Below are 25000 nucleotides of genomic sequence, written 5' to 3'. Positions count from 1 at the left end.
ACACACACACATTCACATCCAAGCCTGGCTGTCCAATCTCCCTCTCACTCTGTTCCTCTCTGTCTCTGTCTGTCTGTCTGTCTGTCTGTCTGTCTGTCTGTCTGTCTGTCTCTCTCTCTCTCTCTCTCTCTGTCTCTCTCTCTCTATTTCTCTCTCTACCCTTCTTTCTCACTCTCTCTCTCTCTCTCTACCTCTCTCTCTCTCCCTCTCTCTACCTCTCTTTCTCTCCCTCTCCATCTCTCTCTCTCTCTCTCACACACACACACACACACACACACACACACACACACACACACACACCAGAGTTATTGGTTTTTCTCTTTTGTTTGGCTCCATGTCCTTCTTTCAGGGCGGAAGGAAAGCCTTCTCTCTGGAAACAATCTGCTGACCCTCAGAGGTCTCATGAATTAACTAAATGGAATCTGCTCATATTGAAATGAGATATGCAGCCATTAATTTCACACTGTTACATAGTGTCTCTTTAAGCGTACACTCAGCCATAGTCATATATGTCATCGCTAACGCACTTTACTGCAAAGTCTTATTGCAAAGAGATCCCAGGATTTGTCATGCTGATTCATATATACACATGAAGCTCCAGTCTGTGGAATGTCTGAGTCAGTGGAGGCTGGTAGGGGTAGAAATCGGAGGATGGGCTCATTGTAATGCATGGAATGAAATGTGTGTTTGATACCATTCCTCATTCCGTTCCATGCACTACAAAGAGCCCGTCCTCTGATTTCTACCTCCACCAGCCTCCTGTGGTCTGAGCGTTGAGAGTCTAGAAGAGAAGAAGGAAGTCCTATCCTGCTGTGAGTTGCTAGCTGTGCCTTGGCAGCTGGTATGTGACTGTGTGGGTCTGTGGGCTCAGGGCTGCGGGGGTCACCATGGTTTCCTTGTGTCTCCACCTTGAGCACTGAGGACATATGAGAGTGTGTCAGTGGAGGGAGTACAGAGACTGGAGCTGTGTCAAGGTCACTGGAGCAGGCTTTACACACACACACTCAAACACACACACACACACACAGACGTGCAGACACACACACACACACACACACACACAGACTAGATATCCCTACTAGGAAGAGCCTCCACCCTCCACACACACACACACACAGCGGATATCCCTGTTGGAGGGGAAGAGCCCAACCCTAACTATTCCTGTTGAATGGAAACCTTCAGTGACAGAGTCATGAGACATTCATTGTGTGGTTTCTTTGATATTTCTCAGTGATTTGTCATTTACCCCACGCATCATCACACAATCTCGATCACACGCAATTTCTCTCAGAGAATCCCTGAGTTCCAACTATCTCCTTTTCTCACGTTCATTTAAGAGGCTTAGAGTGGTCGTGGTTTAGTTCCCACCATTCAATACTCGGAAGTTGAATTCCTCAAAGAGGAGTGTAGATTTAAATCACAGATTGTGTATATAAGTCAGAGAGAGAGAGAGAGAGAGAGAGAGAGAGAGAGAGATAGGGGCTAGAAAAGGGAGGGATAGAGGAAAGGGAGAGTAAAAGAGGGGGGAGTAACAGCAGGAGAGAGAGAGTGAATTCTTTGAGCCCAACCCTCTAGATACCAGATACCATAGTACCAGAGCAGGAGAGCTAGGGAGGGACTGATCCAGCGAGGGTGAAGGAGAGAGAGAGAGAGAGGAGAGAGAAAGAGTGACACCTCAGCCTCGCTAGTATGTGTTTATAGACCTCGGCCACCACACTGACAGAAGACATGCACAGCTGATGGCTAGATCACCACACAATCTCTCACCGGATCTTTTTTGGGAAAATGGTGGGCTTCTCTTCCTCTTCAGCTGTTGAGGCCGGTAAGCACCACCACACTGAATTTGGCTGGCTGGTTTTACTGTCTTGGCAGGCCTGTATTGTCTCTCCCTCTCTCTCTCTCTCTCTCTCACACACACACACACACACACACACACACAGTGGAGGCTGGTGGAGGTAGAAATCGGAGGACGGGCTCATTGTAATGCATGGAACGGAATGAGGAATGGTATCAAACACACATATTTGGTACCATTCGCATGTTTGATACCATTCCTCATTCCGTTCTGTGCATTACAATGAGCCCGTCCCCCGATTTCTACCTCCACCAGCCTCCCCTCCTCTACTCAGTGGTCTCTCTGTGGGCTGTGTTTGTCCTAGGCTCAGGGGTGGAACATTGGGATTAGAGACAGTTGTGTGTTGTGGTCCTACTTCATGTGTTGAGACTGGTGGTCTATTGTCCCACTGTAAACCATTACATCCTGTGGATGGAGGAACTTTTTAGACTTTTTCTCTGACAACTTTTCAGACTCACTTTTCAGTTTACTATGTTTTGATAGGGCCAATTTCCTTTCCTTGTCCATTCATTCAGTCGGGGGCATTTATTTATAGAGGGATATCTATTACACATCTTGATACGTTCCATGTTTTCCTGCATGGCTGTGCTTGGTTTATTATGCAGACCCCATAGATGGTGTTTTTCTTGTTGTTTTAAAGGTCTACTAAAACATACTTCAGTTCAGTCAATCTCTCTAGTGTTCTTCACTTCAGTTCATTTTTAGGAGTCTCAGTGACACAAAGAGATTTCTATGACAGCTCCAGTTGTCACCTGCTGGAGTTTTGTCATGTTAATTTAATAAGGTTCCTTTTGTGTCCTTTGTATGGCCATACCTTCGTGTTTCTTGTCCTAAATCAGTTGTCCGGGCAACCTTTGGATCTAAACAAACATTCTGACCACCCTAGACGTTATGGCACCTCTAAACTAGCTACCTCTCTTCCTGGATTACAGTATTTTCAGTCAGTTATTAAAAAAAAAAACATACACAAACACAGTGGTCATGTTTTCTGCTGATGGTGTTTACACTCATCTCCGTACTAAGGGTCTGTGGTGTTATGGTGTAACTGCTGGTAATGCATAAAGGTAAACCAGTAGACAGTTTCTGACTGGATTTCAGGGAAAATATGACTACGCAAACTGAACCGTACAATTATGCCTGTATCCACATGAAGAGGTTTGCTCAACGTGCACTTCAGGGTCTACTCTTTGAAGCTGTTGAGTTTGTTTGTCTAAAAGAACGTGGAGGTCTAGTGGGAGGGGGGGTAAACAGTGAAACCGACAGGTTGTTTGATCTGGTACAAGGAAAGATAGAACAACAACCTTCAGTGCTAGAGAAACAGTCCCATATTGAAGTGATTACCCTCCACCAGGAATAACATCACATCTCTCACATCTGTGGACCTGGAGGAAAAACAGGTAGCTAGTCTGGAGAGATCACTATCTGCACCGTGAGGGCTTTCTGTGTCTGTGCTTTCCCTACCCGCAGTGTGTGTGTGTGTTCATGTGTCCGTGTCCGTGTGTGTGTGTGTGTGTGTGTGTGTGTGTGTGTGTGTGTGTGTGTGTGTGTGTGTGTGTGTGTGTGTGTGTGTGTGTGTGTGTGACACTCTAGGTCAGTGCCTGATACTAGATCCCAGTATTTCCTCTCCTATCAGCTCAGGCATGCCCCCCCCCATCCCCCCAGTAGAGAAAAGATAACAGCCATGTGGAGCCTCTCATCCATGGAGAACCAGAACTGATCACCACGGTTACTTATTCAACAGATGTTTCTCTGCACTGATCTGCTGCTTTCACTGGTGGTGGTGGTGATGGTGGTGGGGGTGTGCGTGTGCACGTGTGTGAGTGTGCGTGTGTGCGCGTGTGTGTGTGTGTGCTGGGACTGACCCCTCCCACGATGCCAGATGGAGATGTTGAGGTTCCGATGAGGAAAACATTCTTGTGTAATAATCCCCAAAGTGGGCCACCTCTTCTTCCTGCACACTGCTGAAGGGTCGTGTCTCTGACACAGGCAGATGAAACTCTATCACACCTGTTTATTGCATTAGGCCCAAGCCTTCAGGACCTCACATTGTATAATTATTATTTTGGCTCTGCTCTTCCAGCTACGGATCCAATATCCAGATGTCTGGTGTTAACTATCATGGCAGAAGGCCTCTATTCCACCATAGCCATGGTTGTTGTCAGCCTTGACCATAGACTGTATGGGAGTTGACTCATGAGGAAGACCTCAACATGTTCATTGTCTGATTGTTGGTTGGAATATACTGTCATGTCCTTACCCTGAAAGTAGTCCACTACTAACTTCTGCTGACTTTAGTCACTTTTATCACAAAATCAGTGGGAGTGAGTGTTATCAAGAGTCAAAGTTCAAGAGTCAAAGTTAGCTAATGTTAGCTGAAATGAAAAGTGGTTATTTAACTCTGAACCATGGATTACAGTTTCTCCTGCCCCATGGACTACTTTCAGTGTAAGGAACCATCAGACTAGAAGGTGTAAAGTCATTTTGTCGTGTATTCAGCTTTATAAACATAACCTATAATTTTGTTGTTGTTGTTGTTGTGGTTGCCCGTAGCGATGGAGCACCTGGTGAGCGAGCTGAACGTCTTGCTAAAGCTGCTGGAACATGAGAGTGTGAGCACGGCCACGGCCGAGAAGATGAGCACGGTCAGGAGCCTGCTGGGACAGCTACAACCATCAGGTGAGGGAGAGGGGAGAGAGGAGGAGGGAGGGAGGGAGGGAGAGGAGGAGAGAGAGGGAGAGGGAAGGAGGGTGGGAGGGAGGGAGGGGGAGAGAGGGGGAGGGAGGGGGAGAGAGAGGGGGAGGGAGAGGGAGGGAGAGGAGAGAGGGAGGGAGGGAGGGGGGAGGGAGAGGAGGAGAGAGAGGGAGAGGGAGGGAGGGGGAGAGAGGGGGAAGGAGGGAGGGAGGGGGAGAGAGAGGGAGGGAGAGGAGAGAGGGGAAGAGAGAGGGGGAGGAATGGGGAGAGGGAGGGAGGGGGGGGAGAGAGAGAGGGAGGGAGGGGGAGAGAGAAAGAGAAGGAGGGAGGAAGGGGGAGAGAGAGATGAAGAGGGAGGGGGTGGAGCATTTCTCCTGGTTTGACCCCTCTCTCTGAGGGTGACCAGAAACAGGTAAAAGTTAGATGAGATGCAGGCAGTCAAGGCGCTCACCCTCCTCCCATTCAGTCAAATGTACTGCTGTTGAATGTAGGAATGCAGTTTCATGAATGCCCTATGATGTGTTGAGAGTAAAGGTAAAAGCCCTCTTCTCTGTTTGCAACATGAGGTTGTGAACATCGTTAACACAAGCCCTGACCTGTTCTTCTCTCTGCGACAGTGAACGGATCAGACTTCATTTACATGAACACGTCTCTGTTTGGAAATGGCACCAGCTTTGTGGCATCCCTGTTTGAGGAATTCGGTGAGTTCATGATCATATCAAACCCTGGAGATAGTGATTTTACAGTCATAACTAACCACAGTCTGTTTTAAGATATCCCTGATATGGATAAGCATTATACAGTTAAATGGTTAGATCTGGCAACTATGACTGGCACAATCTGATTGGTTAAAAGGTGCATTCCAGTCATGCTCAATATATATACAAGATATACAACCCTTTACTTTAATGTAATATAATTTAGATCAATAATATGATTGGGACTCTTTGATGTTCTGTTTCAACAGATTGTGACTTGCATGAGCTCAGAGACTCCCAGTCCCCTGAGGAGCTGAAGGAGCCTGTAGAGGAGGACGGCTCTAAAATACCTCCTTCAAAATCTGTAAGAGAGACTCGTCTACGAAATAAACGCCATGATAACTCAGTAAATTAGTCAATTATTTCTAATTGTATTTTTTGACATTAAAAGTGGTTCCTTATTATGATTTCTCCTCAGAGTCCCACAGATACACCCCCTCCTCTGCCAGCCACGCCCATTCCAGAGGACTACTATGAGGAGGCAGTGCCCCTGGACCCTGGCACCGTCCCCCAGTACATCACCACACGCAGTCAGTAGATTCTCTCTCTTTCTCTCTCTCCCTCTCTCTTTGTATTTAGCTGTCTGTCTGTCTGTCTGTCTGTCTGTCTGTCTGTCTGTCTGCCCCTCTCTCTCTCTCTCTCTGTCTCTCTCTTTCTCTCTCTCTCTCTCTCTGTAGATAGCTAACATTCCCCCCCTCTCTCCTGCTCTCTGTTCTGCTGTAGACAGCTCAAGTCCTTCCATTGAAGATGCCTATTATGAAGATGCTGATAACAACTACCCCATCACACGACTCAACGGCCCACGCAAGAACTCCTGTGAGTATGGCATCTGTATAGTATACTTGGTCAAGCAATGGTCAGCCCTCAAACCCCTGCCTGATCACTCCGTTCGTCCACCTTGGCTGGCCGCCTGGCACCACCGCCTCTACGAATAACTGTCCTGGCGCCCCAGTGGTGGAACGAGTTTCCCACTGCTGTCAGGACTGCAGAGTCACTACCTATCTTCCGACCCATCTCTTCATCTTGACTGTCCTTCCTAAAGACCTGTTCATCCCCACTACCCCCCTGTACAGTTTCTCTACTGTAAATAAAGAAAAACGGAAAAATAATAATAATAATAATAATAATAATAATTAATCCTTCCTTCTTCTAGCATTGTGACCGCTGATAGCCTCTGGTCCTAGCATAGATTTGTTTTTCTTATGATGACTGATGTATAGATGATTCACTTACAAATGTTTACTGTTGTAAGTTGCTTTGGATAAAGGCATCTGCTAAATGTCTAAAATGTAAATGTAAAATGTATAGTACTACACAAGCTGTGGAAATTCATTTGTCCTTGGCTACGTATATATTATATTACTATGTTGCGAGTTGAGGAGGATTAGGTGAGAGCACGGTCCACACACACAAGAAATAAGACAGTATTTCAACAAGGCCTTTATTTGATAATAATGAAAAGCAAAGGGAAGAGGAGCTTTGTGTTATTAATATCTGTTATATGTTAATACCTGTTATCCATGATCTATGTCACCTTGTGTTTCTGTAGACAATGATTCAGATGCCCTGAGCAGCTCGTATGAGTCGTACGATGAAGAAGATGAGGAGGGGAAGTCCCATGGCAGAGACAGGGTCAGAGACAGGGATGCAGACAGAGACACAGAGAGAGGCGCAGACAGGGACAGGACTCGGCGGTGGCAGACAGAGGAGAACAAAGTCGGTCCCATGAAGGACTGTCACATCTGTGCCTTCCTGCTGCGCAAGAAACGCTTCGGCCAATGGGCCAAGCAGCTGACGGTCGTCCGTGACAACAGGTTACAGGTGGGGCGACTGATACTCCTTGTCTCTTGTAGAATAGAATCATAGAAATGAATGAATGAACAATGAAGGACGATAAAGAATGAATGAATGAATTTCTAATTTGATGTCATGCTATGCGACTCATCATGGAAAAAAAGTTCCACCGACGTTTGTTTTGTCTTCTTCTGCAGTGTTACAAGAGCATCAAGGACAGCAATCCTCACATTGAGCTGCCCCTGAACCTGTGTAACGTCATCTACGTGCCCAAAGACGGGCGCAGGAAGAAGCATGAGCTGCGGTTCTCTCTGCCCGGGGGAGAGGCCTTAGTCCTGGCCGTTCAGAGCAAGGAGCAGGCCGAACGCTGGCTCAAGGTTATCTACCTCCACACCATGGCTCTTCTCTTCCTGTCCTGCCTCCCTCCCTTCCTTCCTTCCTTTCTCCCTTCCTCCCTCCTTCCCTTCCTCCCTTTCTTCCTTCCTTCCTTCCTTCCTCCCACTCTCCCTCCCTCCCTCCCTCCTTACCTTTCTTCCTTCCGTCCTTCCTTCCTTCCTTTCTTCCTCCCTCTTTCCCTTCTTTACTTTCTTTTTCTCCCTTTCTTGCCTAATTGGATGAGGATGCTCAATCACAGGCCTTTTCAGAGTTTGTATCGTATTCCACCTATAGTCACCTGTAGTGACTCTGTTTGTGCTCCTGTGTTCAGGTGATCAGGGAGGTTGGTAGTCAGGCGGCCAGCAGCAGTGAAGGGCTGGAGGGCTCCTCCTCTCCTATGATCCAGAGGAAGATTGAGCTGGACAAGGTGGTTCGAATTTAACTCTTTACATCCAGTTACACAAATACCTAACACTGTCATTACTGTAATAACAACTTCAGGACATGTTTCCGCCTATAAATGTAGACATTGTTAATTGTAGAGGAAAATAGAATTGGAGAAGGTGGGTCTACATGTCAGTGACCCCCCCCCCCCCACACACACACACACACACAAAGCTGCTATACCCCAATCTAACACTCCCCAGCCCAAACACTCCCCAGTCCCCCCACCCCAACATTCCCCAGCCCCAACTACCCAACATTCCCCAGAACCTGTCCCCTACACCCTAACACTCCCCAGGCCTCAGTGTCTGCAGAATGCCCATGTTGTTCCTAGTTAACTCTAACCGACTCAGGCCCTCTCTGCGTGTTTTCATAAGCTATATTTCACATCCACGTTCATCAGCATCAGCACAGCCATTAGCACAGTGGAATACCCAGACTGAGGGAAAACACTATTCTGACAGACGTGGGAGACGGACACACAGACAGACAGACAGACAGACAGACAGACAGACAGACAGACAGACAACCCCCCTTGTCAGGCTGTCTGATCGTTATCAGTTAATTGATGCTCTGTTGACACAGTGTTAACACTCAATCAGGGGGGTGGGGGGATGGAAGGTGGGGGTCATGGTGTTGTAGTGCTTGCTGACTCTGATGAAAACAAAGTTGAAAAGGTTTAGCAATAAGGACAGAAAGTCTATCCTGAGAAACAGAGAGCTATGCAATTAGAAAGACAGACTGTGAAACCCATGACCCATTTCAGCATTATTCTGAGACGGGTCATGTTTTTTCAGGCAGTGTGCCACCATGTGTGTATTTGTGTGTGTGTGTGTATGTATGTGTGTGTGTGTGTGTGTGTGTGTGTGTGTGTGTGTGTGTGTGTGTGTGTGTGTGTGTGTGTGTGTGTGTGTGTGTGTGTGTGTGTGTGTGTGTGTGTGTCTGGGTGCGTGTGTGTGTGTGTCTGGGTGTGTGCGTGCGTGCGTGCGTGCGTGTGTGTGTGTTTGTGTACTGAATGTCCGGGTTTCCCCCACTAATCTACTTTTCTCTCTCCTAGTTACTGTCAGCTGACAAGCACACCTCAGACTCTGACAGTGCAGTCACTGGTGACATCGTGTCTTCTGGTGTCGTCAAGGAGAACGGTGACCAAGGTTAGGATCCAATATGCCTGAGTCTACCAGACTGCCCTCATTGTCTGGACTCAGCAGTCGATACTGTAGCTTTATATTCACTTTTCTGCACTCTGATAGACTCACTCTAGATTGTGAAATTGTGTTCTAGACTAATTAAGGATTCATTAAGATGTAAAGACATTTGAACCTTACTTACAGAGAGTTTGTGTTGTGTATTGAAGCTGTGAGGACTCACTGACTCCTGCAGAGAGGTTTACCAAAAGGCACATGAAAGACAGGAAGTGAAGCCCGGACCAGATACATCCTTCCTTCCTGCACCTTTCCTGCTATTGTCTCACACTGATGACATCATAGGATGACCACAAAGCAGAGAGTTGCACCTGGTCAACAGACTGGAAGACACTTAAAAAAAACTAAATTTTTCAAAACAACGTTTTCAGAAGCACTGAACTAAATGTGTCTGCCAGTGTCCAGTTCAGAGTTCCTCACAACTCAAACAAAAACAAATCCATTCAACTAAAACAGACTCTTGCTCATGAATACAATAGTTTCCTTGAAGCTGTCCTTGTTGCTCTTTGCTCGTGGTGCTGATTCAGGTGTGTTTGTCTATAGGGAAGGGGAAGAGGGGGGCGTTCTCGGAGCTGACGGGGTCCATGAGCAGAGCAGCAGGACGGAAGATCAACAGGATCATCAGCTTCTCTAAGAAGAAACCTCCCCTCCCTGGAGACACCCTCTCCGGCTCCTACCATGACGACAACCCTCGCTGTGGTGAGGACAGAACACTAATGTCACTTTTTGATCATGACGATAATAATGATGATGATAAACTGTATTTTCATAGCACCTCCCATACAAGTTTTGCAGCTTAAAGTGCTTTACAATCAATAAGCATATGAAAATATTAAATACTATATGTCCCCTCTATGCTGAATATACATTATTTCCTGTGCATACAGTCCCTGGTATTCAAGGTCACTTACTACTGTGGTTCTAACCACAGTTTCATGCTTTCTTACATTTTCACCCTGTTACTATTACTGCCAATTTCCTTTGTGGTAAAAGGCTACAGTGAGCGTGTTGAATACTGAGAGTATGTGTTACTCTCTCTCTACTCCTCAGGCTATCTGAACGTGCTGGTGTCCCAGTGCTGGAGGGAGAGATGGTGCTGTGTGAGGTCTGGTACTCTATACCTGCACAAAGACAGGGCCGACCTGCGCACCCATGTCAACGCTGTGGCCCTCCACGGGGCTGAGGTGGTCCCGGGGTTGGGGCCCAAACACCCCTTCGCCTTCCGCATCCTGCAGGAGGGCAACGAAGTGGCGGCCTTGGAGGTACGTGCGTAGGGTATGCCAGTATGTGACGATCAATCCCAATCAATCAATCAATCAACTTCATGTAAAGTTGTAACTCCTCTTACATAGAACATGAAAGTCATACATGGAACATTCAAGACGTACAGGAGGTTAATTATGCATGCGTAAGAGAAATTAAAAAGATGTGTGTGTGTGTGTGTGTGTGTGTGTGTGTGTGTGTGTGTGTGTGTGTGTGTGTGTGTGTGTGTGTGTGTATGTCCACCAGGCCAGCTGTTCTGAGGAGATGGGTCGTTGGCTGGGGGTCCTCCTGGCAGAGTCAGGCTGTGCCACCACCCCAGAGGCCCTGCACTATGACTACGTAGACGTGGAAACCATCTCTAACATCCAGGATGCAGCCAGACACTCCTTCCTGTGAGTCTGACGCCCACAGTTCAATCAATTACAAATAAAGGAAAACACATGCTGTATTTGGAGGTGATTGTATAGATATTGTATTCTCGCTCTCCGATTGGCTATTTTGCCAGATTGCTTACATCTGTCCATTAGATCAGGAGGGGGTTTGGAATTCAGAAATCGTGGTGGGTTTTTACACCTCTCTCTTCTTCTTCTTTTCTCTCAGGTGGGCGACTTCCTCCAGCAGCGCCTCCACAGACTCCAGGACCTACGACGAGGTTCCCTATGAGAGCGTGTTGGTAAGGAGGGAGAAGGAGCCGGAAACATGTTTTAACTAGTCCACTCATATATTATGACACAGCATCATTACGACACACTTTCAAGGAAAACAGGTTAATCAAACAGCATCAACAAATCAGTTTGAGTCAGTCAAATGAGTCAGTCATATGTCAACTACTTACAGCAACAACCCCTAATCTCTTGCAGAAAGCCAGGCATCCTGTGGTCAAAATTTACTGTTAATTCAGTGACTGTATGTGTGTGTGTATGTGTGTGTGTGTGTGTGTGTGTGTGTGTGTGTGTGTGTGTGTGTGTGTGTGTGTGTGCAGTGTGTGTTGTTGTGTGCTCACACCCAGAAATGCAGCTGGAGTCCTCCTAAGGTTGATGAATTATCTCTTGTTTTCCTCCTCCCATCGTATGTCCCTACAGGACTAGGGAGTAGGAGTCAGGGTGTGTTTAATATGAGGGCTGTGTGAAAGCTGAAAGCTCTGAGCCTCCTCTGAGCATATGTGGGAGGTTAGAGAGAGCTCCAGGGATGAGTTCTGGTGCAGAGCTGGATCCACAACAGTTTGGAGCTGTGTGTTAGCAGGAGAGAAATCAGCCCTCTGGTATTTGGGAAACCCTTCTGGGAAATGTCTCTTTGAGGGGAAAGATGAAAGATGAAAATAATACCCAGCCATGCTGTGTCAAGTCTTTCCTACCACCCAACATGAATACAAATGTAGCTTTCATTACTTTACTGTGGTAGTTTTTATTTGTTGTGCGTTTCTCAATTTCCAGTTAAAGACTCTGACTGTTTGTTCCACTTTAAGAGGTTAGCTTGTTTAGCAACTTGAGGTCTAGATTCTCAGAAACAAATTCCAAGAAATTTTGCAACACTACCATGCACATATTAGTCTGACACGTCTCATCTGTTGTTCTTCCCTTTGCTCTATTTATTCTTCCCCTGCCCTGTCTAACCTTCCCTCCCCCTGCCTCCCCCCTGCCTCCCCCCTCTCTCTCTCCATCCCTCCTCTCTCCTCCCCAGCAGCAGGAGGAGACAGAGCCCAGACCAGGTTCTCAGGTAAAACGCAACTCTTCCTTCTCCAGCAGAGACACACAGAAGGTGGAGCACCAGGTCAGCGTCCAGAGACATGGCTCCAGTAAGTCCAGTAGGTCGCCATCCAACACCAAAGAAAGACAAAACAGTCCCCAGTGGCTGAGCCAAGGCTATGGTTATCTTAATTGTAGACACAGCAGTACTGTTATGTGATCTTTATGTGATGATGTTAGACCAGGAGTTATGAGTTATGGAGTCTGGTGGAGGTAGAAATCAGAGGACGAGCTCATTGTAATGCATGGAATGTGTTTGCTATCATTCCTTATTCCGTTCCATGCATTACAATGAGCCCGTCCTCCGATTTCTACCTCCACCAGCCTCCACTGTGTTAGACAGAAAGTGACGAGTGTGTCATAGTTGTTTAGAGTATGAAAGAGTATTTTTGAAATCAAAGATATTGGCCACTCTGAATGTGCTGTCTGTGCTGAATTGTTGTTGTTGTTGTTGTTGTGTGTTAGATGCGAATCAGTATGCGAAGTATGGTAAGACCAGAGCCGAGGAGGATGCACGGAGGTACCTAAAGGAGAAGGAGGAGCTGGAGAAGGAGAGAGAGCTCATCAAGAACGCCCTGCTGTTATTACGCAAGGAGAGACGAGAGGTGAAGGAGGAGCTGAAGAATGCTACAGGTAAAAGAGTCAACAGCTTTTATAAAAACACACACAAAACACTACATTAACTCATTTATGGTCCTTGTTTTTCTCTCTCTCACACACACACACACATACACACACACACATACACACACACACATACACACACGCATACCAAAGTTGCATTATCAAGCCAATGTGTTTATGGCATGGTTTACTGGCGCCACCTACTGCTTTGTAACAGTATCACAATTCATCCCTTGGAGCCTAAGGTAATGTGTGCGTGACTGTGGCTGTTCCCAGCACCAGGTAAGCAGCAGGCGGGTCTGGAGAAGTGTCTGGCCCAGCTGGAGGAGAGCTGCAGGGGGAAGGAGGGCGAGCGCGTGGACCTGGAGCTCCGTCTGACCCAGGTGAAGGAAAACCTGAAGAAGTCGCTGGCCGGAGGAGTGATAGGACCACCCACAGACAGCAAACCACCCAGCAAACCTCCCAGCAAACCCACCAGCAAGGTACCTGTCCCAGTCACTGCTCCTCCTACATCTCAAAGAGTTACCTCTGTTCTGTTCAATGTATTAATGATAGTATTAATGATAGTATACAATGTATTAATGACATAGTAAAATAGTACTACAGACCATGTTCAGTGTAGAATATCCACTGAAAGGGAGAACACGAGTTTGATACCATTCCTCATTCCATTTCATGCATAATAATGAGCCCGTCCTCCGATTTCTACCTCCACCAGCCTCCCCTGAGTACTGTGCGCGTAAAACAGTTTTAACCCAGCAAAGAATATTCATAATGTCTCTTCTCTCATGTGTCCAGGTGCAGAGCATTAAGGTTGAGAATGTCTACATTGAGGCGTCCATGCCAGTGAACTGTGCTGCTGAGATGCGAAAGCGCCCCCCATCCATGTACGCATCAACCAGGGGGAACGTCATGCAGAAAGCCAAGGTACAATACTGTAGTTGTCACGCAAGACCAAAGGTCAAACTAACATGTATCTGAAGACATTATCAATGTTCATTATTAAAATCCACAGATCACAGACGTTCTTTGACAGCAACCTTTAATTAGCAAAATAGGTATCTTTTACAGTAATACAGTAAGATGGGTCTGAGATATCATACTACAACATGTGTTATACATATTTGTAAAAAGAAATAAATAAAATAATATAATATAATATAATAATTTCCTTTATGCTGATGTCCTGGTTTTCAGGAATGGGAGTCTAAGAAGGGGACTTAAAGAGACACTGCCCCTGACGGTCTGAGACTGTGGTTCCCTTGGAACATGTTGGTGCTGGGGTTTGAAAGACAAAGAGATGGAGGAGGATGACTGGCAGCAAAGTGGAGACACATTTTCCTCACCTTCTCTTCTCCCCTTGTCTCTGTCTGCACATCCATGAACGGACCTGGAAACTCAACTCCTTTCAGAGACATGACAGGCAAAGACAAAGCACTGCAACTAGAATTCTGGAGGAACGCCATTCAAAACTCCATCACAAATAGGAAACACTTCAAATGCCTTCTAGCATTACACTTGTTTTGTGATTCCGTATTTGCTTGTGTTGCATGTGATATTGTAATAAGAGGTGGGAAGAAAGGTTCTGGGGACTCCATAGGCATACAGTCCACGCAGGACTCCCTCTGAGTCGTGTACTTGAGATGTTGAGAGCAGAGAGATTTGCATTGGACTTGGTAAGTGCAATATGACTGCGTAGGACTTCAGTTCAAGTTTCAGTTAAACCTGCGTAGGACTTGTGCAAAGACGTTGTGTAAAGATGTAAGAAAGGATGACAAAGGGAAAGAGTATGTTGTAAAGATTATAAGAGTGGGAGTGGGAGACCTTTCTCAAAGTGTATGGAACACTAATAAGCAGATTCCAGATCTGGAAACAGACAGAAAATGCCACCATAATATGACACCTGTATGTAGAGAACAAATTGTTGACATGTGAGACTAATTATGTCCATTAACAAAGATGTTTCCTTAATAGGTTTATGTAATTCACTCACACTGTTTCTCACTGTAATATGAGCCTCTTATAATATAATTGAATATAATTGGATGACTTTTGCACTTTACTATGTCATTTTCTATTTGTATATACTGTAAAAGCTGTTCATTGAAATTGATGTCTGCCTATTTATTTTCCACTTACCCCTTTCCTCTCCATACACACACTCTGAAAATGTGTTAAATTACTAAATTACCAATTACTTTACAAGGAAAGAAGTTGAACAACACTGAAGCTACCCTTGAGAAAAATAGTTTGTTAAACTAAAGCTTCTTTGAAAGTAGTTCACCACATCAAAACTAATTCAACACTCGTGAGTTACTGAAAGATGACTAGTCTGCACAGCTGAAACGCTCTGATATCACTGAAAGATAAAAACAGGTGAGGTGGAGCAAAGTGGAGAGACAGGAAGCAGTGCATATAAATAGTTGGGACATTTGAAGTTCAAGGGCTGGAAAAAGAAAATGTGTGTGTGTGTGTGGGGGGGGGGGGTGTAGTAAGTAGTGCAGTAGCTCACTACACTGCTAAATGGCAACCACAACAAAAAAGTTCAAAGATCTGAATTTAGTTTAACTACCACCAAGCCACTGCAAAACACACACACACACACACACATTTGACTTTATTTGGGTTCACAATAAAGCATTACAATGACATCAAAGATGACATAATTTTTTTCCTTTGGGATGCCTGCAATTTGCACACACACACACACACACACACACACACACACACACACACACACACAGGTCCTGTGTCACACTGTTCAGTAGTAAATATATTATATTCAATTTAAGAATGAATCCTTGAGATAATTTTGGGCACCGCCTTGATGTTAGACCACCTTTACTAAAGGGGTCAAGTTATGGTCAAGGTCCAGAATCGTAGGCAGCGATTGGCCAAGGCCAAGGATACGCCTGCCTTGTTAGGCCGGGGCGGACTATCTAAGACTGATGTAACCATTGGTGTGGAACGTAGTTTCAGAATCATGGCCATACGTTGTATTATCTCGGCTCGGAGATATTTGAAAACATATGATTACAGGTGAGTTAGCGTATACCATCAGTACTTTTCTAGCTTGTTGTATATTGCTAAAGAGAGCAACAAACGCGGTGCTGCTGGTTGAAACACTCCTACTGTGCCCCTGCCTGCCAGGTTCTAACTAGCTAGCTAATGCTAGGTAACACAGGTCTAGACAGTCTAGCTGCACACTTATCCTGCCCACTGATGGTATATATCATTGGTCCTGCCTCATGAACACTGCATACACAGCAATTAGAAAAGTTGTGTTTACGGTCTGTTTATTATTTGGATGAGAGGAATGCAAGCATGTGAGATGAGCAATCCATGTCATGTACAACTTAGTGTATGCCTTACTGTGTAGTTTTTTAGGGTGAACAACTTTTTCATGCATCTTTGTACTAATTGTTGTATTACAGAAGAAAGAATTAATTTAAAGTCATGCATGACTATCAATTATACACACATATGCTGGGTTTTAGTGTTTTTAGTATGAGTTACAGTATATATGACCTATTTCCCACACAGCCTCACAAGTAGAGATTTAAAGGGTGATCAGAAAGAAGTTGTGTTTGAACTCCAAATTCCTTCATGACAGGAGATGTGAATGTGGAAGTGGCATGAGGGGAACGTAAAGGGGTTTAGTTTAGGCTTGATTGGTACTACTGTACACACAGCCCAATGTGTCATCAAATAACCATATCAGTATAAACCTGTCTTATCATTGACATGTTTTTGTGTTTACTGGCTGCAAGCATTAGGATTTCCACTATGACAACCCATTCTCCATCCTCTATACATTTTCTGCCCAGGACCTTGGTTTGCCTCTACAGCACAGCAGCCAAGCAGCGGAGCACAGGTGACGAGTGTGATGGGGATGACCCCACGGATGATGACCCCAGCCATGCAGTGATGACCAATGTGAAGATGCTGGAGACAAGGGCCAGCAAGCTGGAGGAGCAGGTCAGAGATCTAACGGTAGGAGACTCAGCCAATCGCAGGATCTAGAGGAAGATTTGTGATAATACCTGGGTTTGGTTTCAATTTTAATCATAACATGACAGATTTTATGTCAAGGGACAGTTCATGTTTTTCTTTTGTGATTTCTGTTATACAGGACTTTACATTTGTTTGTGTCTGGATGATTCAGTTTAACCTGCATGGCCTTGTGTTGCAGGAGAGATACAGAAGAGCTGTGGCTGACTCTGATAATGTTCGAAGACGAACTCAGAAATTTGTTGAGGACGCCAAGCTTTTTGGTGAGAGGGGTGTTTTTATTTCAATTTCCCTAACCTGGCTCTGAGTACATGTCCTTTCTAGAAAGCTTTTTAGACTGCAACATTTGCTGCCTCCAAATACATGTTGTAGAATATTGATATTTTGTATGCAGCACTAACATGGTAAACCTTCCCTCCCCCTCCCTCTCCCTCCTTCAGGGATCCAGAGTTTCTGCCGTGACCTAGTGGAAGTAGTAGACCTGCTGGAGCAGAAGGCTGAAGAGCTGCAGGGAGAGAAGGAGGAGGAAAGCAGTGGCCAGAGGGTGTCAGCCTCACAGGGGCTATCCCTGGCCCTGGTCCACGACAGGCTGCTGGGGGTCTTCACAAAGCACGGCCTGAAGAAGATGAGTCCTGTGGGGTCCAAATACGACCCCTACCAGCATGAAATAGTGTGCCATACCCCCGCTAAGCACATGGAGCCTGGCACCATCGCTGTGGTGAAGCAGGACGGGTACAAGCTCCACGGACGCACGATCCGCCACGCCCACGTGGGCATCGCTGTGATGAAGCAAGAGCAGGACTAAGGCACGCTCGTCTTAGCCCAATGTTCCTAGTACTGACTATCATTGGCAGTTTGGCACCTTCTTGGATTGAGTCTTCAAATCTTTAGTGTGTCTAAAGAGTTGTTTTGTGGGGGTTGCTCCAATAGTGTCTCAAAATGAATGTTATACACTCATCAGCCACTTTCTTAGGTACACCTGTTCAACTGCTCGGTAACGCAAATATCTAATCAGCCAATCACATGGCAGCAACTCAATGCATTTAGGCATGTAGACATGGTCAAGATGACCTGCTGAAGTTCAAACCGAGCATCAGAATGGGGAAGAAAGGTGATTTAAGTGACTTTGAACGTGGCATGGTTGTTGGTGCCAGATGCCCGTCTGAGTATTTCAGAAACTGCTGATCTACTGGGATTTTCACACACAACCATCTCTAGAGTTTACAGAGAATGGTCCGAAAAAGACAAAATATCCAGTGAGTGGCAGTTCTCTGGGCGAAAATGCCTTGTTGATGTCAGAGGAGAATGGCCAGACTGGTTCGAGATGATAGAAAGGCAACAGTAACTCAAATAACCACTCGTTACAACCAATGTATGCAGAAGACCATCTCTGAATGCACAACACGTCGAACCTTGAAGCAGATGGGCTACAAAAGGGGGTCCAACCCAGTACTAGCAAGGTGTACCTAATAAAGTGGCCGGTGAGTGTATATTTGATATAATGATTATGTTTTCCATTCCTTTTTTCCCTGTGATCCAATATGGGGGCTTGTATGAGTATTTGCTAAAGTTCAACAAATACAGGCCCCCATATAAGTTTTGAATCACTTAACATTTTGTAGTTTACAGACATTCGCAGATGTCATATTTGAGTGTATTGTTATATTATGATGAGTGGACTTAAATTGTGAAAATGTGTTTACTTTTGGATAGATGTGCGTGTTACTGTGAAAGTGTTGAATCAAATCAAATTTTGAATCATTTTCCATTTGCCATCCGATATGGTGCACTCCTGAATCATGGGTGTTTATGTAAGTGATTAAGAAAGAATGACGTTTCTGAGATTTGAGAGAATCAGAGAAAGAATGTGAGGGATGGTATGTAATGTATATGCTGTTACCTGTAACGGTACCTTATCAAGGTTAAATCTTGACATTGACACGTTTGGGATGTGTTGTCATGTATTATATGGATTTAGTATTATTACTCTAAGAGCTTTCAGCAGTGTGTATATGTGATATGTAGTTGATGACTAGTGTTGCAAATAACTAGTGTTGAAATAGTTGCTGCTCTTTTCTCTTCTCTTTCATAGAGGGCACATTTTTTAAGAATTATCTCTCATACACTTCTCAATATTATTTATAGAACACACTTTTTAACACTATCAAAAGTCTTTTGAATTATTGATGAAGCAGATTATACAGATGACGCACGATATGATATGAAGACAGGTTATGATTTTTTTAAATTTGAGACCTGAGTATAAATGTCATGTATTTGCCTTGTGTATATATTGCCATATATTATATTACTTTATAGAGATATAATGTATGTTCAGCACTATCTTGTTTGTCTAATGCTTAATGTGTCCAGATAGAGTGCTGGACCTCTACTCCTGTTACTGGTCAACCACAGTGCACATAGCTACTACCACTGTTCTGTCTATATGACAACTACACTGTTCTTTGCCTTAATAAATGTATTGCGCAATTGATGACGCCACTCTTGAGTCAAGTGCTTATTAGAATTGAGTGTACGGTGGGTTAAGCATATTAACAGTTTAGTTTTAGATTTGCTGATGATTACACGTATCTAGAACCATTGCATGGAACCTTTTTGCACTGCTCTTAGAACACCAGAGGGAGTCAAATAGTCAATGCACCATTTGCCGGATGCGCGTCACTACTTTTGCGGCGCTAGCACGTGTGTTACTTTTTCTTGGAGCTATCACGCTACTAGTTACCGCCAAGCAAGCAAACTAAAAACAGTCGTTTTTTTTTTTAATCGATCTGCGTTAGCTATATCATTAAATATGACAAAAGTAAAGAAGGATAAAAGTATCAACGAGGAGGAGGCTGCAGGGACTGAGAATGGGAAGTCGTATCAAGAGCTGATCGCAAACGTCAACCCAATCGCCCAGCCGCTAGCCTCTCGTAAACTCAGCAAAAAGCTCTACAAAATAGTGAAAAAGGGTAAGTTAACGGTAGCTAATAACTATTAGCTTAATTATTTTTCAAATAACGTTTATTGAATATCTTTGTTTAGATAATGCCTGCTGTCTTGCTAGAATTGCAAGTATAGCATGCTTGCCAATGTTGTTAGCAGCACATGTCTTTGGCGAGCAGAAAGATTTTGGCCATGTGATTTGGCCAAGCTTATTCTCTCAGTTACTATCCTAATTTACAACACTGGCCCTTTTCAGCATCCAAGCTAAAACAAATACGACGTGGAGTGAAAGAAGTCCAGAAGTTCATCAACAAAGGAGAGACCGGGTGAGTCTATTGTGGCAGTCTGGTTTCTTGTTGGCTGGGTGGCAAGGCCTTTCGTGTGTGTGTGTGTGTGTGTGTGTGTGTGTGTGTGTGTGTGTGTGTGTGTGTGTGTTAGCTATGTTCAATCTAGCGAGGTAACATTCTCAAGTGCATCATTCTACGTCTTTTGTGGTCGCGGGGATTTGCTTGTTTGCAAGCCTACAGACCCTGTTGTAACATGCATTTTTCCTTCCCTTTTCAGCATTGTAGTGATGGCTGGAGATACTCTTCCCATCGAGGTGTACTGTCATCTGCCCATCATGTGTGAGGATAGGAGTATGCCATATGCCTACATCCCCTCAAAAGTGGTGAGTCTCATTGTTGCCAATCACTAACTGAACCCATTGCTTGAACGCTGGACAAACGATGAGTTCTTTACTGGTTGATGTTACGTCTTTTAAAGCTTGGCATAAGTAATCTGTTCAAAAGGAAGAGATGAATAGGTTTGTTATGTTGGCTACTACCTTATCAAGTGGCCTAAACTCTGCCTTCTTTCTCCTCCAGGACCTTGGCTCATCTGCTGGCTCCAAGAGGCCCACCTGCGTCATCATGATCAAGTCCCATGAGGATTACAAGGAGGCTTATGATGAATGTCTGGAGGAGGTGTCTGCCCTGCCCAAGCCCCTCTAAAAACCCCTTCCACCATCAACCCTTAACCCACACACACACACACACCCTCACTTGCAGGCACACCTGAGTGGCATACCCATTCAATTTGGATGGGCGCTCCAAGAATGTCTGGCTGTGGTTGAATGATCTGTAGGTTTTCAGCCGAAGAACCAATCCCATTGTTTTCATGGTGTATTAATCGCTGTGTAAATCTCAGTCTGAAGACCATAGCCCTTACAGCAGCAATCTGCTGTCAATTCATGTCTTCCCTACTGGGTTTAGTTCTAACTGTAAATGTCAAGTGATTTGGACCCATGGAGGTAGATCATATAGAGAGCTGTATGTGACATCTAAGTGCATAATGTGTTTGTATATTATGTAGTGTGCTTTGTACAACAACATGGCACAGCTAATATGCTGCAATGCTTGAAAACATTCTTTTGATGTCAAGAAATATGATTTTATGTATTATTTGTTTTTTAACTGCTACTTTGATCATTTTATTTCCAGAATTCAAAATGTAAAGGCCCTGGGGTATTATGTTTTGAGTCAGGTTTCTTGAGTTGAGTTGTCACATACTGACACAAATACATTGATTCTGTTGTGCAAAAATGAAAATTAGATACAATGCTATATTGATTCAATAAATACCCTGTTTTTGTTTTGTACCACCTGATTGAAAGACTCTTTACTCATGGGGAGGGTGGATACATTTCTGTTAATAAAATATTTTACACATGGATCACCAAAGCCTGCTTTGACATTCAAGCTTTGACCTAAAAAACAGCTGGTTATTTATAAGTGAAAGCAGTGCAGAGAAGAATGACTCAGATTTCTTGCAATGTATTTCTTGTTGCTCACAATATGGATCCTTTTATGGTAAGTTAAATAATTTAATTAGAGATGAGATTAATTATAAGAGATGCTACTTATTCACCCAGCAAATGAAAACGAGTTGATTTATGACCTGTGATAAAAAGGGCTGCCCATCCTTTCCTTCCCGGTGTACTAATAATATTGGGCCAGAAATGTCCTCCTCTGGGCCAGTTACTCTCACTTGGCCCTGTACATATGTGTATACTGATATTCACATTTTATACAAATTTTATATACATTGAGTAGAAATCACCTTTGTGAGCACACAGTTGCTCCCAAATGCTACAAGAGGCTAGATCGTCCTTTTAGTGCTGTGGGATAGAACTACCAGTTAAATAAGATGTCAAGAAATTCTCCTGCACCTAGACATGGATAGGTGGAGAAGGACTGACACTGTTGGTATATTAGACATCTCCTGACTGATGCACCTACCAGTAGTGATGGGCAAATGAAGCTTTTGTGAAGCACTGAACCACTTGAGCCAATTGTTTCGAAAATGGGTTCATTACTCGAAGCTTCAGTTACAGTGACCTCTCCCGGCGAAGTGCAAGGCTGCAGTCAAATTAGGCAGGCTAGTTGGTGGACAGGAGGCTTTTAATTACACGCACGCACGAACACACACACACACACCTCAATGAGCAGTGTTGGAGAAACTACTTTACTTTTGTAGAAAAGATCTTTTGTTCTGAAACATCTTTGCTTTGATCACCCTTGGATTTAAAGTATTGTAACGACCCTGTGAAAGGCCCGTTAGCAACTCCGCCAAGGGAGTTACCTCTCTTGGTGTTGTGGCTAGCGCGGCCGCTTTGTAAGCGAAAGATTGCGAGTTCGATACCCGCTTAAGGCAAGCTGCTCTACCTCGCCGTTGATACAGTATCTTTGCTTTGATGAAATTCTTTGATGCACACACACACTAACACTGAATATCATGTTCTATTTACAAATAAAGATTGATGAATGTGTGTATTGTGTTATTGAGGAGAGAGTGCTGGGGAAAATATGGCATAGGTTGGGTGTGTTTGTGTAACTATGGCAGGGGGTGATTATGTGGGATGGGGAACACTCAAAGATTACAAGAAGAACACTCAGAGAATACAAAAGCAATACCAACAAGTCAACAGCAACAACGCACCTACTACGACAATCCACAAATTGTGCATTGTTTAGAGCGGTTATAAAGTGTTGAGGCACTCAAATTCAAAACTGTCGCAACCTATCACCTGTCAGAATCGAGACGAGGCAGTGCCAGTGAATCACCTGATTGGACCGCGAACCAGTCATGTGATTCATTCAGGCAACGAAGCAGTTGCTGCTTCGGACGTCATATGTCACATGATTTTTTTCGCACCAAAGCAAGCTTTGAAGCAGTGCTTCGATGGAATTGTTGTTCAGTGTTTGAAGCACGTATCGAAGCTTCAGTGTCAAACTGCCATCACTACCTACCAGCCCTAATTATTTAATTTAACATTTCAGGGACGTCTTCCAAAGTCATCCCTATGCAATAACGCCGTTGTTTACCAAATTGCTTTTCCTTATTCAACCACAGGGTGGCAGAAGTGCCATATAAATACATGTAGGTATCCCTCCACTGGGTGTCAGCAAAACTGTTTGTGCCAGTTTTCATTGGAGTCCTGTCCGGTTGGTACTCTCAATAGGGATCCATGGAGTCACAGTCTTACCTGCCATTCTATTCCAGGTTATAGCCTATTATCTATTGGTTAAAAGTTACAGGACAGCTCTCAACAGACTATGTATGGGCTTTGTGTGCTTCAACTGAACATCTCTCACAAACCAAATGCTCTCTCTCTCTTTCTCTCTCTCACTCTCAGAGAAACTATTTTGTGTGATTAGGGTGAATCAGGGTTGTGTTGCTCAGTATTTGATGAGGAAACATTGTGCGTGTTGGCTGTAGCAACAGTCTCAGTGTGTACCCCACTCTTCCCTCTCATTCCCCATCAGACCCAGGTTCATGTTGCTTGTTCTTTCTCTGTTGACATTTGAAATATTTCAAGCCGAAGTAACCACCAATACTCAGTGTTTGTTGTGTTTTAGCTCTTATTTTCCCCAAATCATGTATAAAAGCAGGAGAGAGAGGGGTTTCAGTTGATCATAGCAGAATGGTGTTAGGAAGACTGCACAGCTATGAGGAACCCTCAATGAAGATCATATTGAGTACCTTTCAGGAATATTTCTTGAAATTTATACAGGGAAAGTTTTTTTTTCCAAAGGCAGAATACCTGGATGTTTGCTTACAAAGAATGAGATACACTTTTGCATCTTGATACTTTCTTCTCCTCTCTGGGATTGTGGATATTATGGTGGATATTGTTTTTTTGACTGACGTTTTTACTTGATATGAAGTGATTAGTCCACAATGCAGGGAGTAGCAAACCTAAATCTTCATGCTTCTGACTGGGTAGATTAGATATTGTTCAGTTCTCATTTTTCCTCAGGTAAGGGCTAGAGAGATCTGTGGCATAATAACAGATAAAGCATATACGCTCAATTAACACTTTATTAGGAACACCTGAACACCTTCTCATGGTGGAGATGGTGTAATGGTGTGGGGAATGTTTTCTTGACACACTTTGGGCCCATTAATACCAATCATCGCTTGAATGCCACAGCCTATTTGAATATTGTTGCTGACCATGTCTCTTCATGGCCACAATTTACCCATTTTCTAATGGCTACTTCCAGCATGATAGTGCACCATGTCACAAAGCAAAAGTCGTCTCAAACTGGTTTCATGAACATGACAATGAATTCAGTGTTCTTCAGTGGCCTTCCCAGTCACCGGATCTGAATCCAATAGAACACCTTTGGGATGTGGTAGAACGGGAGATTCACAGCTTGAAAGTGCACCTGCAGGAATTGCGTGATGCAATCATGTCATCATGGACCAGAATCTCAAAGGAATGTTTCTAGCATCTTGTGGAATCAATGCCACGAAGAATTGAGGCTGTTTTGAGAGCAAAGGGAGGCCCTACCCAGTATTAGTATAGTGTTCCTAATAAAGTGTTCGGTGAGTGTAGATACTCTCTATCAGTGTTTTTATTAAATCCTAATCAGGTTCTTGGAATGTCTCTCTGTTGTAGTTTTTGCTATTTCAGTTTTGGCCTACGTCACATCTTGTTTGTTGAAACTGACACAGTAGATTTTCTTCGCGTTCTGCAAAATAAATCTGAATATTTCAGAGCTAAAAAGGGGGAAAAGCCTTTCAGTCTTAATTGAAGAGAAGTTGAAATGGTGTTTGGCATCAGATGAGGCGTACTGTTGGTGGTTGAGGTGGTTCAAGGACGTGTGGATGCCCTTCCTATTGGACACGTGGCAGGCTGCCGGTGGCCTTGTTGCCACAACAACACACTTCGGTGGCAGAGGACGACGAGGGGGAAAGGTAGGGCTGGCGGGGGGAGGATGAGGAGGAGAAAGAGTGATGGGGGTG

At 44.4% G+C, this 25000-nt stretch overlaps 4 protein-coding genes across 7 annotated transcripts in view; 3 read left to right on the top strand and 1 right to left on the bottom strand.

Annotated features, from left to right (window-relative positions):
* Positions 1 to 14850, top strand: part of afap1l1b (actin filament associated protein 1-like 1b) — a 21424-nt gene extending 6574 nt beyond the window's left edge. The window contains exons 1-19 of one of the 4 annotated variants that reach the window (XM_083692787.1): positions 1687 to 1822; positions 4406 to 4531; positions 5164 to 5247; positions 5514 to 5608; positions 5723 to 5834; positions 6028 to 6120; positions 6854 to 7125; positions 7296 to 7475; positions 7805 to 7900; positions 8975 to 9068; positions 9663 to 9818; positions 10170 to 10381; positions 10629 to 10774; positions 10983 to 11055; positions 12066 to 12177; positions 12593 to 12760; positions 13028 to 13233; positions 13550 to 13678; positions 13949 to 14850. In XM_083692787.1, coding sequence (XP_083548913.1) covers positions 1786 to 1822; positions 4406 to 4531; positions 5164 to 5247; positions 5514 to 5608; positions 5723 to 5834; positions 6028 to 6120; positions 6854 to 7125; positions 7296 to 7475; positions 7805 to 7900; positions 8975 to 9068; positions 9663 to 9818; positions 10170 to 10381; positions 10629 to 10774; positions 10983 to 11055; positions 12066 to 12177; positions 12593 to 12760; positions 13028 to 13233; positions 13550 to 13678; positions 13949 to 13975 — 2418 coding nt within the window. In that variant the 5' untranslated portion in view covers positions 1687 to 1785 and the 3' untranslated portion in view covers positions 13976 to 14850. Of the gene's footprint in view, positions 1 to 1686; positions 1823 to 4405; positions 4532 to 5163; positions 5248 to 5513; positions 5609 to 5722; positions 5835 to 6027; positions 6121 to 6853; positions 7126 to 7295; positions 7476 to 7804; positions 7901 to 8974; positions 9069 to 9662; positions 9819 to 10169; positions 10382 to 10628; positions 10775 to 10982; positions 11056 to 12062; positions 12178 to 12592; positions 12769 to 13027; positions 13234 to 13549; positions 13679 to 13948 lie in introns of those variants that run through there. The other 3 variants (XM_083692786.1, XM_083692788.1, XM_083692789.1) reach the window with 3 other exon arrangements.
* LOC310820976 (aldo-keto reductase-like) overlaps positions 1 to 25000 on the bottom strand; it is a 293751-nt gene that overhangs the window by 52728 nt on the left and 216023 nt on the right. The gene's annotated exons all lie outside the window — the stretch shown is intronic.
* Positions 15735 to 17567, top strand: grpel2 (GrpE-like 2, mitochondrial; the record flags this gene model as incomplete). The annotated part of the gene is made up of 4 exons (XM_083665229.1): positions 15735 to 15790; positions 16579 to 16744; positions 16944 to 17025; positions 17203 to 17567. 4 exons carry the CDS (start codon positions 15735 to 15737, stop codon positions 17565 to 17567), a joined length of 669 nt encoding a protein of 222 aa, XP_083521355.1.
* Positions 19444 to 21347, top strand: nhp2 (NHP2 ribonucleoprotein homolog (yeast)). The gene is made up of 4 exons (XM_083691046.1): positions 19444 to 19734; positions 19965 to 20034; positions 20273 to 20378; positions 20575 to 21347. The coding sequence occupies exons 1-4, from the start codon at positions 19575 to 19577 to the stop codon at positions 20698 to 20700; spliced, it is 462 nt and encodes a 153-aa protein (XP_083547172.1). The 5' UTR covers positions 19444 to 19574; the 3' UTR covers positions 20701 to 21347.

This window comes from Argentina silus, assembly GCF_951799395.1.
Source record: "Argentina silus genome assembly, chromosome: 2".
Taxonomy (NCBI): Eukaryota; Metazoa; Chordata; class Actinopteri; order Argentiniformes; family Argentinidae; genus Argentina; species Argentina silus.
Note: the sequence above shows the minus strand (reverse complement) of the source record. Positions and strands in the feature narration are given on the sequence as shown.